The sequence below is a fragment of the Canis lupus genome, chromosome 1, assembly GCF_003254725.2.
Source record: "Canis lupus dingo isolate Sandy chromosome 1, ASM325472v2, whole genome shotgun sequence".
Lineage (NCBI taxonomy): Eukaryota > Metazoa > Chordata > Mammalia > Carnivora > Canidae > Canis > Canis lupus.
The window spans coordinates 109405658-109420164 of record NC_064243.1 but is presented as its reverse complement, the minus strand read 5'-3'; the positions used below and the strand labels follow the sequence as shown (position 1 = coordinate 109420164).

At 48.2% G+C, this 14507-nt stretch overlaps 1 protein-coding gene and 1 long non-coding RNA gene across 4 annotated transcripts in view; one reads left to right on the top strand and one right to left on the bottom strand.

The window, feature by feature from the left end:
- Positions 1 to 210: 210 nt before the first annotated feature.
- Positions 211 to 2199, bottom strand: LOC125752539 (uncharacterized). Its single transcript, XR_007402337.1, has 2 exons — positions 1709 to 2199; positions 211 to 522 (listed from the first exon to the last, which is right to left on the bottom strand). It is a non-coding gene; the product is annotated as an uncharacterized LOC125752539 (long non-coding RNA).
- Positions 1920 to 14507, top strand: part of PNMA8C (PNMA family member 8C) — a 34428-nt gene continuing 21840 nt past the window's right edge. The window contains exons 1-2 of one of the 3 annotated variants that reach the window (XM_025421848.3): positions 1920 to 3140; positions 4133 to 6204. In XM_025421848.3, coding sequence (XP_025277633.2) covers positions 2507 to 3139 — 633 coding nt within the window. In that variant the 5' untranslated portion in view covers positions 1920 to 2506 and the 3' untranslated portion in view covers position 3140; positions 4133 to 6204. Of the gene's footprint in view, positions 3141 to 4132; positions 6205 to 14507 lie in introns of those variants that run through there. The other 2 variants (XM_049094190.1, XM_049094186.1) reach the window with 2 other exon arrangements.

Here is a 14507-nt window from a genome sequence, read left to right as displayed (position 1 = left end):
TCTCCCTCTGCCTATGTCTCTGCATTTCTCTGTGTCTCTCATGAATAAATAAATAACATCTTAAAAAAAAAAAAAAGAACCACAGAGCGATTCCATTTATGTAGAATACAAAACCAGAAAAGATGAATTTATGCTAGTGAAACTCAGGGATGTGACTACCCTTGACAGGATATAGTGACTTGAAGAAAGCAGAGGACATCCTTCCGGGGATGCTGATGACATTCATTTATTGGATTTGGGTGCTGGTTATACAATGTGTTCAGTTTCTAGATTTTCCTTTATAACTTGTACACTTCTCATTATAAATGCATTTCATTTAAAAAGTTAAAAATAAGGTTTCAGAGGGTTCAACTTCAGGCATGGTTTGATCCAGAAGTCTGTGAAGACAGCGGGGACAATGGTTTGGTTTCTCTGTGATTCCCGCCGCTCTGCTTTCCTCTGGATGTGGAATTCATCCTCAGAACAGCTTCTCTCACGGTTTCAAGATGACCTCTTGCACCTCCCATATTGGTTCTTTCACATCTATTGGGAGGAGCATAATCCTCATAACTAGTCTCAAAACTCCAGAGCTTCATTTTAATTGCACTGAGTTCAGGTGTCCAGCCCTTAGCCAATCCCCGTGAGCAGGGAGATACAGCACACTGACTGGCTTAGGCCTGGGTTACCTGGGTGACCATTTTTGAACCAATCACTGTGGCAAAGGGGTGGGATTATGCTAATTAGTTCAAGCCATTCCTCGCCCAACTCTTGAGTTTGGGAATTTGTGGAGGATGTCGATCTAATTCAAACTCTGGCTTTTGCTACTGGGACAGAAAGGGGGAGAAATGGACATTGTGAAGGGGACCAGACGTGCGGGGCACTTCTTTTTTCTTTTTGAAAATAGCTCTGGGATCCCTGGGTGGCGCAGAGGTTTAGCGCCTGCCTTTGGCCCAGGGCGCGATCCTGGAGACCCGGGATCGAATCCCATATCGGGCTCCTGGTGCATGGAGCCTGCTTCTCCCTCTGCCTGTGTCTCTGCACCTCTCTCTCTCTCTCTCTCTCTCTCTGTGTGTGTGACTATCATAAATAAATAAAAATTAAAAAAAAAAAGAAAATAGCTCTGAAACAATCACAAATTTACAGGAAAGTTGCAAGTACAGAACAAAGGACTTTTTTCCCTTCTGAACCATTTTGGGAGAAAATTGCCAGTATGGTGCCCTGCATGCTGTAGTGGGTGTGACCTACAAACAAGGACATTCCAAGGGAAAGAGACACTTGTTCCTTTTGATTTGTAAGTTTTCTGTGAGACAACGTATAGCCCACACTTCTCCACCGAACTTTCCATTTATTAACTTTTTTATGACTACACAGACTCATGGATTCTTATTCTATCAAGCGGTTTATTATCTCATTTTTAAAAGATTGTATTTATTTATTTATTTATTTATTCATTCATTCATTCATAAGAGACACAGAGAGAGAGGCTTAGACATAGGCAGAGGGAGAGGCAGGCTCCCTGCAGGGAGCCCCATCTGGGGCTGGATCCCAGGACCCTGGGATCATGACCTGAGCCAAAGGCAGATGCTCAGCTGCTGAGCCACCCAGGTGTCCCTATGATCTCATTTTTAATACTGATGCTCAAATTGTCCCCGATTTGGCCAGTGGGAGTCCTTCAAGCTAGCTCTCTGTACTTCCACCTGTTCTCATCATTCTTGGAGCATTTCCTTACCTTCTGACCCAGAAAAAGATGTTCCAGGCTCTTCTTGCATCTTCTCTGTCCCCTCTCCCCTGGAATCAGCCCTTTTCTCAAAGGAGAAGGGAGGGTGCTTTCGAAGGCAGATGGCTGACCCCTCACCCCTGAGTGACCCCCCTGGACTCTGATTTCAATGCGGCCGGCCCCAGCCAATGGCAGAGGGGATGCTCCAGCGGTTGCCATGGAGACTTCAGGGCCGAAGAGCGGAAGGAGGCGGTGACGTCACTGCGGGAGCAAGTGCAGCAGACACATCCTTGTCTTAGCAGGGCCACAGGGCACCGAAGGCAACCTCCGGCCCAACCGCCAGAGACCAGCCACCCTGCTTTCTGGGCCCTCACCCACGACACCCCGGTGGCAGCAGCCCCAAGGAGGTCCCCTGTCCCAGATCTGCCGAGATTGCCAGGACCGGTGAGCCCTTTGGAGACCATCGCCAAGAGAGGCGAAGTGCATCTTCAGACCCTCCTTGGTTCGGCCTTGCCCGGACCCGGGACCCACGCCAGCCAGCTGGCAGAGAACACCTCTGCCTCCTGCCGTGTAAGTCCCTGGGAATTCCCAAGAGCCCTCTCGGGAGAAGGTGACAGAAATCTGGACGCTGCAGCCCTGAGGGCAGGGCCAAGAGCATCCCTGACTGGAGTCTGGACAGACCGGCCGGTGAGGCCTCTCTCCTCCTTAGCCTTCGGGAAGGATCGTGGCATCCTGGATCATTCCCTGGATTCCCGAGGCAGCTCGGGTGTGCACCAGCGGGCATACTGCTGCCTCCGGGAGCTGGGCAAGATGCTCTTTGGGGTGAAGGACATTGCTCTGTTGGAGCACGGCTGCAAGGCCCTGGAAGTGGACAGTTACAAGTCCCTGATGATCCTGGGCATCCCGGAGGACTGCGACCATGAGGAATTCGAGGAGATCATCCGCGTGCCCCTGAAGCCCCTGGGCAAGTTCGAAGTGGCCGGGAAGGCCTTCCTGGAAGAAGAGCGGACCAAGGCAGCCATCATTCGGCTGGAGGAGGACATCAATTATGCCGCGATCCCCAGGGAGGTCAAGGGCAAGGGCGGCATGTGGAGGGTGGTCTACATGCCCCGGAAGCAGGACATTGAGTTCCTGACCAAGCTGAACCTCTTCCTGCAGAGCGAGGGCAGGACGGTGGAGGACGTGGCCCGGGTCCTGCGGCAGGAGCTGTGCCCCACGGTGACGGGCCCCAGAGAGCCACCTGCCAGAAAGTGCCGGGCGCCCGGGCCCGGGGAGAAGCCAGGGGCCGGGGCCACCGCGGGCGCGGGCGCGGGCGCGGGCGCGGTCGGGGCGCCACCTCCGGACCCCGCGGAGAAGCAGAGCAAGGCTGGAGACGACAAGAGAGGCAAACGGAAGCACAAGAAAAACCGTCGGCGACACCATGCCTCCGACAAGAAGCTGTGAGGTGAGGTGGGGAGGGCGCGAGGGGCAGCGGGGCGAGGGGCGGTGGCGGCCGAGTGAGCAGGGGGGCATTTCCACCCGAGTGAATAACTTGTGGGTGACATCTGAGTGAGGTGGGGAACGTCTGGGTGAGCGTGGGCCATTCAGTCATTCCACAGACATCTACTGTGCACCTGCTATGTCCCAGGCACTGTTCCAGGAGCCAGGAGCCGGGTGCAAACCCAACACAGAAACACAGACCCTGCCTTCACGGCGCTGGTGGAGTCTGGGGAACCCGGGAGTTACTGGGGTACATCTGGGCGTGGGTTCCATTTGAGGAGACAGAGGCAACATCTGGTTGAGTATGGATCACTCCGCCTTTCAACAAACGTTTTCTGATCGCCCGCAGTGTATACCAGACGCTGTCCCAGGCGCTGGGCAGGGAGCAGAGAGACCCAGACCTTGGCCTCCTGGCACTCGTATTAATACCTGAGTAGGTGCGGGTACATCTGAGTTACTTGAATACTTGAATGAGCATCGTGCTGTTTGAGTGCGTGGGTAGCATCTGAGTTTGAACCCAACGTATGAGTCAGAGCGGGTAATATTTGAGTAGTTGTGGGTAACCTGTAACTGTGGGAGTGACACCTGGGTATGTGTGTGAGTGTCGTCTGAGTGGGCGAGAGTGAACACCCGGCAAACGACGTCTAACAACCGGGAGACCCCAAGGGACGAGCCGGGAGGTCGCTCGCAGTCTTAGAGAGAAGCACATCAGCATCAGCATCACCATCATCGCACTGTTAACCTGGAGATTGCGGGCTTCCCCACCCCCACCTCCCTGCATGAGCAGGTGTTGGCAGGAAACCACAAGAGGAGAAACGGGGTCCCAGATTTCAAGGGTTTGCAGAAGGTCTCTTGCCAGAGTTGAGGAAAAGCCAAGCAGGAGGAACATGGGGAAATCCGCTGCTGGAGAAAAGCCACTTATCTCCTTAACCATCACCTGCCCTCCTGTCCCCTCAGGCCTGATGTCGGGGACAGCCCCTTTTGCTGAGTACCTGATGCCAGGAAGACACACAGACTTTTAGCTTTGGGCCTTGCTGGAAATCCTGCTATTGCAAAGTCTAAACACCGCCCCCCCCCTTTTTTTTATCTTTTAAAAGGATGGACTTTGAATGCACCTCTGGTGCAAACTCATCCAGAGTGGGCCACACTGTTTCACATGTGGCAAGCAGAAGCCATGCCTGACAAAGTGAGTTGCCTGCTTGCCACACCTGAGAAGCTCAGTGCTCTGTGTCCTACTCTGTCAAGAGCTATCACTGTTCTGTACACGCTCAGTCTCCCTTACAAGGACAAAGGATGGTCAGACATAAGACTCTTCTGCTCTGATTGGCACATGGGGTTAGGATATGGGTCTCCCCAAATTCAACTCCAGAAGCTCTGACTTGTGCAGAGGGGGCTCCCCACTCTAAAGAACAGAAGGCAAGACCTTCAGGAAATAGTCCAAAAGGAGGTAAATAATTAAGAGGTCACCTACAAGAGTTACCCATTAACAACATTAACTTTGGAGTCTCCTGTGATGGTGGAGGAAAAAAAAAAAAAAAAACAGGCAAAAAAGTGAATCAAGTAAAATCCAAGTGTCCATGGGTAGACAGAGCTCTATTTCAGGGAGATCTGATTTGTGATTTTACAAACTTCCATTAGTTCAGGGATTTGCAAAGGTTTGAGTTGAAGTTCTTTTGTTTTTTGTTTTGTTTTGTTTTTTGTTTTTTTTAAAGATTTATTTATTTATGATAGTCACACACACAGAGAGAGAGAGAGAGAGAGAGAGGCAGAGACATATGCAGAGGGAGAAGCAGGCCCCATGCACCAGGAGCCTGACGTGGGATTCGATCCCGGGTCTCCAGGATCGCGCCCTGGGCCAAAGGCAGGCGCCAAACCGCTGCGCCACCCAGGGATCCCTTGTTTTTTGTTTAAATACAATTTATACACCACACCCCCAGAGGCTCAGATTCCTACCTACCAAATCGTAAGAGTGGAGACTCCTAATGTATTACTGTGGTGGGCATCGGTCACTTTTATGACTTCCAGCATCCAAGCCCTGTTCTTATTTCTGTGAGGCTGCCCCTTGGGGCCCCCCTAACAGGGCCAAAAAGTGGAGATTCTCTACCCACCTCTTCACCTTGGCAATCAGGGTACAGGCAACGGATCCACCCTCAGGAGGTCAGAAATTCCTCCTAGGCCCCTGCATTCCGAGCAATGGTCAAGACAGAAGGGATTTTTAGAGTTCCCTTGCGTTGACAACCTAAAATCTGGAAGACTCTGATTTCTGTGAACTCCCCCAGCTGGCTCTGAATCATCGCCTCAACCATCTTTTCTCCTGTGCAATGGTTGGGATCCAGCTTTTCCTGCCCTCCCCACACATATATTTACTCTTCAAGTGCATCTGTGGTCTAGAAGTTTGTAGTCCTCTCTTGATCCTTTTCGCCCTTGTAACTTTCCAGCCTGAGCAAACGTACTCACAGTGTGTATTGTGCTACTGCGTTCACTGTTTCCTCAGAGTCCGGGCTTGAATAAGACCTCAGGCACATTTGCTTGTTGCATGCTGTTCTCCCACCAAGGCACAGTCATTGTATCATGACAAGGGACAGTGTGACGTTCCTTATAGTCTTATTGCAGTATCAATACTGTATTTGTGCTTATTGTGAGTTTCAGGTGTTTCCCCATATAACGTTCATATTTGTGATACACAACGTGAATGTGTGTCAATGTTCATTGTTGCCCCCAGAACCAAATCTACCAGTTCTCAAGGTTTTCTGGAAGAGTTTCCTAACACAGCAAAGCAAGCAGTTGTGCAAACCTGTTACCATTTGAAATCAGTTATCTGTGTGAGTTGAGACCTGGCTGGCACACAGCAAACCCTATGTGAAAATGCCCCCCAAAATTGGACGTGCTGGCTGATATAGAAGCCTGCAGCTGGCCTCGGTGAACTCCCATTTCCAAGAGTGGGTTCCGTTATAATTCTTCACTGTTCTTTGTGGTTGATGCTCTATTGTACAAATATGAACTTATAAAATAAATGTATGTTAATGCGATCACAGTATGCTCTTTGATATGTTGGGGGAATCTATGCTAGATCTAATTTAGAAAAATAATCTAGAAGCGCCTGAGTGGCTCAGTTGGTTAAGCATTTGGTTCTCGATTTCGGCTCAGGTCATGATCTCAGGGTCATGGGATTGAGCCCCACATTGGACTGCACGCTCAGTGGGGAGTCTGCTCAAGATTCTCTCTCTCTCTCTCTCTCTCTCTCTCTCTGCCACTCCCCTCACTCGCACATGCTCTCTCTAAAATAAATCTTTTTTAAAAAGGGAAAAATAGGGGCCCTTGGGTAGCTCATTTGGTTAAGCATCTGCCTTCGGCTCAGGTCATGATCCCAGGGTCCTGGGATCAAAACACACGTCAAGCTCCCTGCTCCCCAGCGGGTCTGCTTCTCTCTCTCCCTCTGCCTGCCACTCCCCCTGCTTGTGCTCTCTCTCCATATCAAATAAATAAAATCTTTCAAAAAATAAATTTAATTAAAAGGGAAAAATAATCTAGCTGCTAAAAAAATTTTTTTTTTGAAAACTGCTTCCATGGGTTGCCTGAAGTTTTCCAGGGCTATATTATCTTTTTTAAAGCAGTGTCATCAGATCTCATGGCCAATAGAACACAAAACACACAACTTTCGGCTCCTAGTGACTGATGGAAATGGTGAAATGGTTTATCTGGAATAAGATAATAGCCATTCTGTATTCCAGGCACTGTGCACAGTCTTTCATACTCATTAATTTGTTATATCTTCCCAACCCCCAAAGTATGACACTATAGGTCCACAACCCCTTAACCAAAATCTTAAGTCAGACATGCTTCAGAATTCAGAAAGTTTGGGGATTGCCTGGCTGGCTCAGTTGGAAGAGCATGTGACTCTTGATCTTGGGGTTGTGAGTTTGAGCCTCACATTGAGTGTAGAGATTACTTAAATAAACTTAAAAAAAAAAAAAAAGGAATTAGGGATCCTTGGGTGGCGCAGCGGTTTGGCGCCTGCCTTTGGCCCAGGGCGCGATCCTGGAGACCCGGGATCGAATCCCACGTCGGGCTCCCTGCATGGAGCCTGCTTCTCCCTCTGCCTGTGTCTCTGCCTCTCTCTCTCTCTCTCTCTCTCTCTCTCTCTCTCTCTCTCTGTGTGACTATCATAAATAAATAAAAAATTTTAAAAAAAAGGAATTGGGAAGCCTGGGTGGCTCAGTGATTAAGCATCTGCTTTCAGCTCAGGTCATGATCCCGGGGTTCTGGGATTGAGACCCGCATTGGGCTCCCCTCAGGTAGCCTGCTTCTCACTCTGCCTATGTCTCTGCCTCTATCTGTGTGTCTCTCATGAATAAATAAATAAAATCTTTTTTTTTTAATCTTAAAAAAAAAAAAGAATTCAGAGAGTTTGGGATGTCAGAAAACTGATACAGTGACTATATCTTGTATTGTGTAAGGCACCCCATGGGCAGATTTGGGCAGTTCCCATAATCAAACCCATTAGTATTCTGTAGGGAAATGTAGGATATTGACATTAAGGGAAATAAATGAAGAATATAAATAACCTTATGTAAATCTAGATCGTGCCTCTAAATGCTGTTCCTTGCTTTTATGGAGGGAGGGCGTGATGCAAAGCTTTCTGAGTTTTTTTGGATTTCAAAAGAGGAGATTAGTGACTATGAGCTGTATATTATTACTTTATCTCATTCTATGAATAAAGAAAGGTTAAGTGACCTGCCTAAAACAACATAGGAAGGCTCAAAAGGACAGAAGCCTAGGTCTTTCTGAGGACAATCTGTGCTCCTGGCTCAGGACTGGGTCTCTTTGAGGCTCCTTCAACAGTGCTCGTTGAGGGCCAAAAATTCTGAAGGAGGGCTCAGAACCTCCGAGAAGCCAACCTATATGTGATTCCCATGGGCTGGCGCTGGTGATTCTCCATGGGTTCCCCAGATTGCTTCTTTGTGCTTCTCCACCCTGCTCTGCTCCCCAGGAGGCCACCTTGGAGCCCTGTATACCAAAGCTCCTGTGCCCTAAGACTTCCTTGTTGGGATCAGCCAATGGGAGGCAGCGGCAGGAGTCAGAGGGCAGGAGGAAAGAGAGGCTGGGGTATTTCTTCCCTGTGCTCTGGCTACTGGGCTCCCTCTGCTTTCTGGGGACTGCGGTATCCCTCTACAACGATAAATCAAAATCAATCGGTGTGGTCACTCCTCTGCTTACTCCATCCCCGTTCAGAAGAAAGTTCGACATCTTTATAGCCCAAAGATCCCCACTTGCCTTGGCTCTCCATTTCTAGCCACCCCCAGACATACTCCTTCTCCCCTCCTCCCCCACCCAAAGAAATTTTGTCTCTGTACTGCCTCTGCCTAGGATGCTCTTACAGGACTCCTCCGACTCTTAACCCTCAGGTCTCTTCTTCCAGGAAGCCTTCCAGGCCACCCCAGGATGGATTATTCCCCCTATTTTATCTCCTCATTGTTCCCCTATATTTTTCTGGCTTGATATATCTCTCGATGGTGATTAATTTGTGTAGATTTTGTTAAATGCCACTGTGGTTTCTGCAGGCAGGAGTGGATGAGACAGGATAAGCAGACGCGACTGGCTAGTTTGAATAATTTCAGCAGATTTTGGGGTCTAGGGGCTGTCCCTAGTTGTCTGAGACTTGGCCCTGGGGTGAATAGCACAGGTGGATGGTGCCAGAATGGGAAGGTTGCTAAAGGAGGTAGTTGGAGGTGTGGGCTCTGGTTTGCATTTCAAGAACATGCTCAAGGGCAAGTACTGTTTACTTTCTCTAGGAATTGCCTGACCCCAGGAGGGGCAGCCCCTCAAGAGCCAGCCAGGCCCCAGATAGCAAGGCATCAGAATATGGAAAATAAAAAAACACAGTTATTATGGCAATAAATATAGAATGCAGATAAATATCTATGACGTAAATAAGGAAATCGAATCAGAAATTCCTCTAAATTGGCTTTCTCACTAGGCAACCTGCCAGTTAAGGCAGCAGATGCCTCCGCCTGGTGTATGGAGGTTTGGAGATGAAGGCTAGTGTTGGATATATGGCCTGGGTTCAAGTCCTAACTCCTCTCCCTCCCAAAGCATGAGCCTGGGCAAACCACTGAACCTCCTGTGTCTCAGGGTTGCTAATTTGAAAATGGGGATAGTAGTAACCTGTTTCACCAGGTGTGGGGAGGACTATATCCATTCAGACATATAAATGACTTAGAACAATGGCTAAGATGGAGGAAGCTGTTAAGCTTTGGCCACTGGGATCCTGGGTCCAGTGACCATTGTGTTTTTCATCCACAGAGAACACATTAGCCTGGTTTCATAGCTCAGATTCCTGAACTAACCGTGTGCCCAGCTTCCTAAGACAATATGCTGTGTTCTGACAAAAAGGCTGCTTTGGAATCTGGGCAAAGTAGTGAGTACACCAGGGTAATACCCCTCGGTAGACAGTACCCAACCTGTGCCCTAGCATCACCAGGGCACACGATGGAGAGAGCATCCAAGGATTCAGAGCTGCACACACAGACCTGGGTTCAAATCTTGACTCTGCCACCAACTAGTTGTGTGCCTTCAGGGAGGTGATTTTACTTCTCTGGGCCCTGTTCCCTTATCTGTAAAGTGGAGCTGATACTACCCATGCCACAGTTTCTTTGCAGCAAAGAGAGCGTACACCATGCATCAAAAACGTATGCTCTGGAGGGGGGCCTGGGTGGTTCAGTGGGTTAAGCATCTGACTCTTGATTTCAGCTCAGGCCATGATCTCAGAGTCGTGAGATCAAGCCCGCATCCAGCTCTGTGCTGGGCATGGAGCCTGCTTAATATTGTCTCTCTCCTTCTCCCTCTGCTCCTCCATACTGTGCACACATTCTCTCTCTCTCTCTCAATCTCTCTCTCTTTCTCTCTCTCTCTCTTCTCAAATCAATCAATCAATCTTACCACATGGAACATTAAAAAGACTACATTGTATAAGTATACCTCCAATAGAGCTGACTTTTTTATTTTATTTTATTACTTTTTAAAAAGATTTTATTTATTTATTCATGAGAGACACAGAGAGAGAGAGAAAGAGAGAGAGAGGCAGAGACACAGGCAGAGGAAGAAGCAGGCTCCGTGCAGGGAGTCCGATGCAGACTCAATCCCGGGACTCCAGGATCATGCCCTGGGCCAAAGGCAGGCGCTAAACCTCTGAGCCACCCAGGGATCCCAAGAGCTGACCATTTTTTTAAAAAAAAAAAATGAAACTGGGATGCCTGGGTGGCTCAGCAGTTTAAATGAATAAATAAATAAATAAATAAATAAATAAATAAATAAATAAAATCTTAAAAAAAAAATGAAACCAAGAGTGGGGCAGTTGGGAGGTGGGCTGCCTGGGGGAAGTACTTCATTTCCATGCCTCAATCTCCTCATCTGTGAAATGGGTTGATAATAGTACCCATTGCTGAGGGCAGTCATAAAGATGCAAAAAGAGGCATCTTTGTGGGAAAATTAGGTATGTAATGCCAAAGTTTTCACAGACTCCTGAGAAAAGAGACATCTAGTGTTTGGATCACCCTGGGGTGAGGCTAGCAATGAGGGGCAGGCAGCAGAGGGAAGTCCACAGAGGGGGGGGACAGCGAGCATGTGAAAACACTTCCACAGGTCTCATCACCCATATCTGATTCTGGGGGTCAGAGGACGGCACGATAATTCTTTCACCTCCGGGATAATGGTTCTTAAGAGACAAGGTCACACAATAAAACTTGGATGTTTTCATTTGGAGCTTTCCTCATTGGAGTCTGGAGAATTAGCGGCCACACTGCAGGGTCGGGGGCGGGTCTAGACTTGATCCTGTGCCTGCTGTAGCAAATCGCCACAAACTGGGTGACTCAGAGTAACACAATCTATTCACTCAGGCTTCTGGAGGCTAGAAGTCCAAAATCAAGATGTGAGCAAGGCTGAGCTCTGTCCGAGGGCTCTAGGCAGGGGAGGCTCCTTCCTTGTCTCTTCCAGCTTCTGGTGGCTCCTGGTGCTCTTTGGCTCGTGGCCACATCACCCCCATCTCTGCCTGTGTGGTCACCCCGCCTCCACTGAGTCTTCATGGCTTCTCGTCTGTGTCTGTTATCTCTCTCTGCTTCTTTCTTATAAGGACACTCTTGAAGTCCTGCCCAGATAATCTAGGCTAATCTCATCTCAAAATCCTTCACAATATCTGCAAAGATACTTAGGTCCTTTTCCAAATAAAGTCACATTTTCAAATTCCAGGGATTCGAAGCTGCAATCCATGGGCATCCATTATCCAAACTATTACAAGATCTCAGAGATTCCCATCCCTCACCCCCTGTAAGGGTCCCTCTATGTTGCTAAAATTGGAGAAACCCTAATTTCCAATCTGGCTCTTTTGCAGGTGCCGGGTGGTATTTCCAGCTGGCCAAGGACCTCCCTTGCCTCTGCCCAGCCCCACCAACCATCACCTCTGTCAGAGTCATTTGGGGAGATTATTTTTTTAATGAAATACCCCACCCTAACATTCTCTGATCCAGTAGTTTGGACTTGAGAAATTGTGATTTCTAAAATTCTCGCTAATGATTCCTTTTTTTTTTTTTTAAGATTTTATTTCTTCATGAGAGTTACACAGTGAGATGCAGAGACACAGGCAGAGGGAGAAGCAGGCTCCGTGCGGGGAGCCTGATATGGGACTAGATCCCAGGACTCCGGGATCACACCCTGAGCCGAAGGCTGACTCTCAACCACTGAGCCACACAGGCGTCCCTCACTAGTGATTCTAATGTGCAACCAGGTTTGGGAATCTGTGCTTTAGAGAAATGTGCCACATGAATGAATGAATGATTTTTCAAATATACAGCTATTCTGTCAGCTTTGCTTCCACACTCACCAAACAGCTTCCAAATTTTGTGCTGAAGAGGTGGGAGGCAGAGGTGGCCCAACTATGTGGCTGGTTCTGGAGGCCAGAGTGTGAACCATAAGGCTCCTTCCTGCTGTACTTCTTGAGGACCTACTATGTGCCATCAATGAGCCCACTGGTTAAAAAGTGTGGATAATCTATATCCCATTCATTCTAGGCAGGTATCTGATTCCTGGGCATTTGAGACTGAAGACAAATCTAGTGACTGTGCCAAAGTTTACAAATGTCACCTGGGAGAGAAGTCTTCAGGGATTGCTCATCAACCTTGCTCTCCATCCTCTACCCTCCATAGGAAACTGGGAAAATAAAGGAGGCATAAGAGTACAGGGGCTGGGATCTAAGGAACCCAAGTGATTCAAAGCTCTGTCACAAGCTGTGTGGCTTTTTTTGGCCTCATTTTTTCTCATCTGGAAAATGGGAATAAGTATTTATTTAAAAGGGGTCATAAGGAGTGGGGCAGCTGGGTGGCTCAGTCGGTTAAGCCTCAGACTCTTGGTTTCAGCTCAGGTCATGATCTCAGGGTCATGAGATTGGGGTTGTGAAATTGAGCCCCCCCCCCACCTCTGAGCTCAGCAAGGAATCTTCTGGAGATTCTCTCTCCCTCTGCCTCTCCCTGCAAGTGCGTGCACATGCACTCTCTCTTTCTCTCAAATAAATAAATAAATCTTTTTTAAAAAGAGGGGTTGTGGGGATCCCTGGGTGGCTCAGTGGTTGAGCACCTGCCTTTGGCCCAGGGTGTGATCCTGGAGTCCTGGGATCGAGTCCCACATTGGGTTCCCTGCATGGAGCCTGCTTCTCCAACTCTGCCTGTGTCTCTCCCTCTCTCTGTGTCTCTCAATAAATAAATAAAATCTTAAAAAAATAATTTTAAAAAGAGGGGTTGTAAGGAGTAAAAGAAAAAATGCAGGGGGACAGGGACAAAATAGGTGCTCAATCAAAGTAAATTATCAGTAAAAAACAAAATTTATAGGAATATATCTAGTGCAATCCTCTCCTTCATTCATTCAGCAAACATTCTGAGCACCTACCAGCACCGCTCTAGGTTCTGAGAAGTCAGCAGTGACCAAACCAAATATCCCTCCCCTCTTGGGACAAGTATTCCAATAGTGTGAGACAATAAATAAATAAGGAAATACTAGGAAGTGGTAAGTGCCATGATAAAAATAATTCAGGATGATGTGAAGAATCCCCTGGGGTAGATTCTAAAATTACACATGTAAGCATTTTTTTTCTGGAAAAATACAGAAGTATTTCACTGTAATTACTTTGCCGGGAGACACTGGAGGCTCGAGGCTGGGAGAGGGGACTTGGTTTTCATTTTATACCTTTTTGGCACTTCGTTTTCTTACATGTGTCACTTTCAGTATGATTTTTTAAAAGTGGCAACCAAGTGTCGCTGGGTGGAGAGATCTAGGCCATGTTTTGCTTTCTTCCCCCATTCTTTTTGGATTTTTCATGTCTTTTAACCAAGTATAAAAGTGGGAGCTGTGATAATGGTTTGTTCTGGGCCGGCTGGCGAAGGCTCTCCCCTGCCAGAGATCTGAGTAATCTAAAATACCCACAGTGGAACTGCTCAGGGGTTGGCAATTTTTGTAAGAATGTTGGATATTTGAGGTTTTCATTTCATTTCGAGGATAATCTTCCCCTCCCTACCCCGGCCCCACTCCCACACATAAACACACACACACACACACACACACACACACACACACACACACACACACCTTTTACCAATTGCAGAACACAAATGTCTCAACAGGCGAGGTCATTCCACTTGGAATTCTTGACTTTGGGGACTTGGGTTCATAAATCGGCATTCCTCAAACGGGTAAGCCTAGGGATTTTGAGTTTCCGGTAGCTTTTCAGGAAGCTGAGTGGGGGGAATCAGGCCTAAGGAAGGGGTGAGAAGCTCAGAAGAGGTGCTGGCCGCCCCCACCTCCGGACCCTCGCCTCCCATTAGGGACTCGCTCTACAGACGCGGCGGCTCGTTGCCGTGGAGACCGCAGGGCGGCTCTAAACGCGGCACAGGGGAGGGGCGGGGCGGTGGGAGGCCAGGCCGGGGCGCGCGAGCCTGCTGGGCTGGAGCTTGGGAGAGGGAGGAGAAAATCCAGCAAAGCCTATCGACCCGGCTCCGCAAAGCAAAAACAACCCGAGCGAGCCAGGAATTGTGCAGAGGCCTCGCTGAGATCTCCACCAACCCCACCCGCCAAGCATCCTCCTTTTTCCCCTCTCTCCCTTCCCTCTTTCTCTCCACATCTGCCGGGTTCCTTCAAGAAGTAAAATCCCACATCGCCAGTTAAATAGAATTACAGGCGTTCCTTCTTTATACCTTTGTATTAAAGTCACTCTCTCACAGGGGTTTTTGCCGTTGTTGAATTTTTTTCTTTTTTAACCGTTGTTAAAAAAAAATTGTATTTCATTACAATT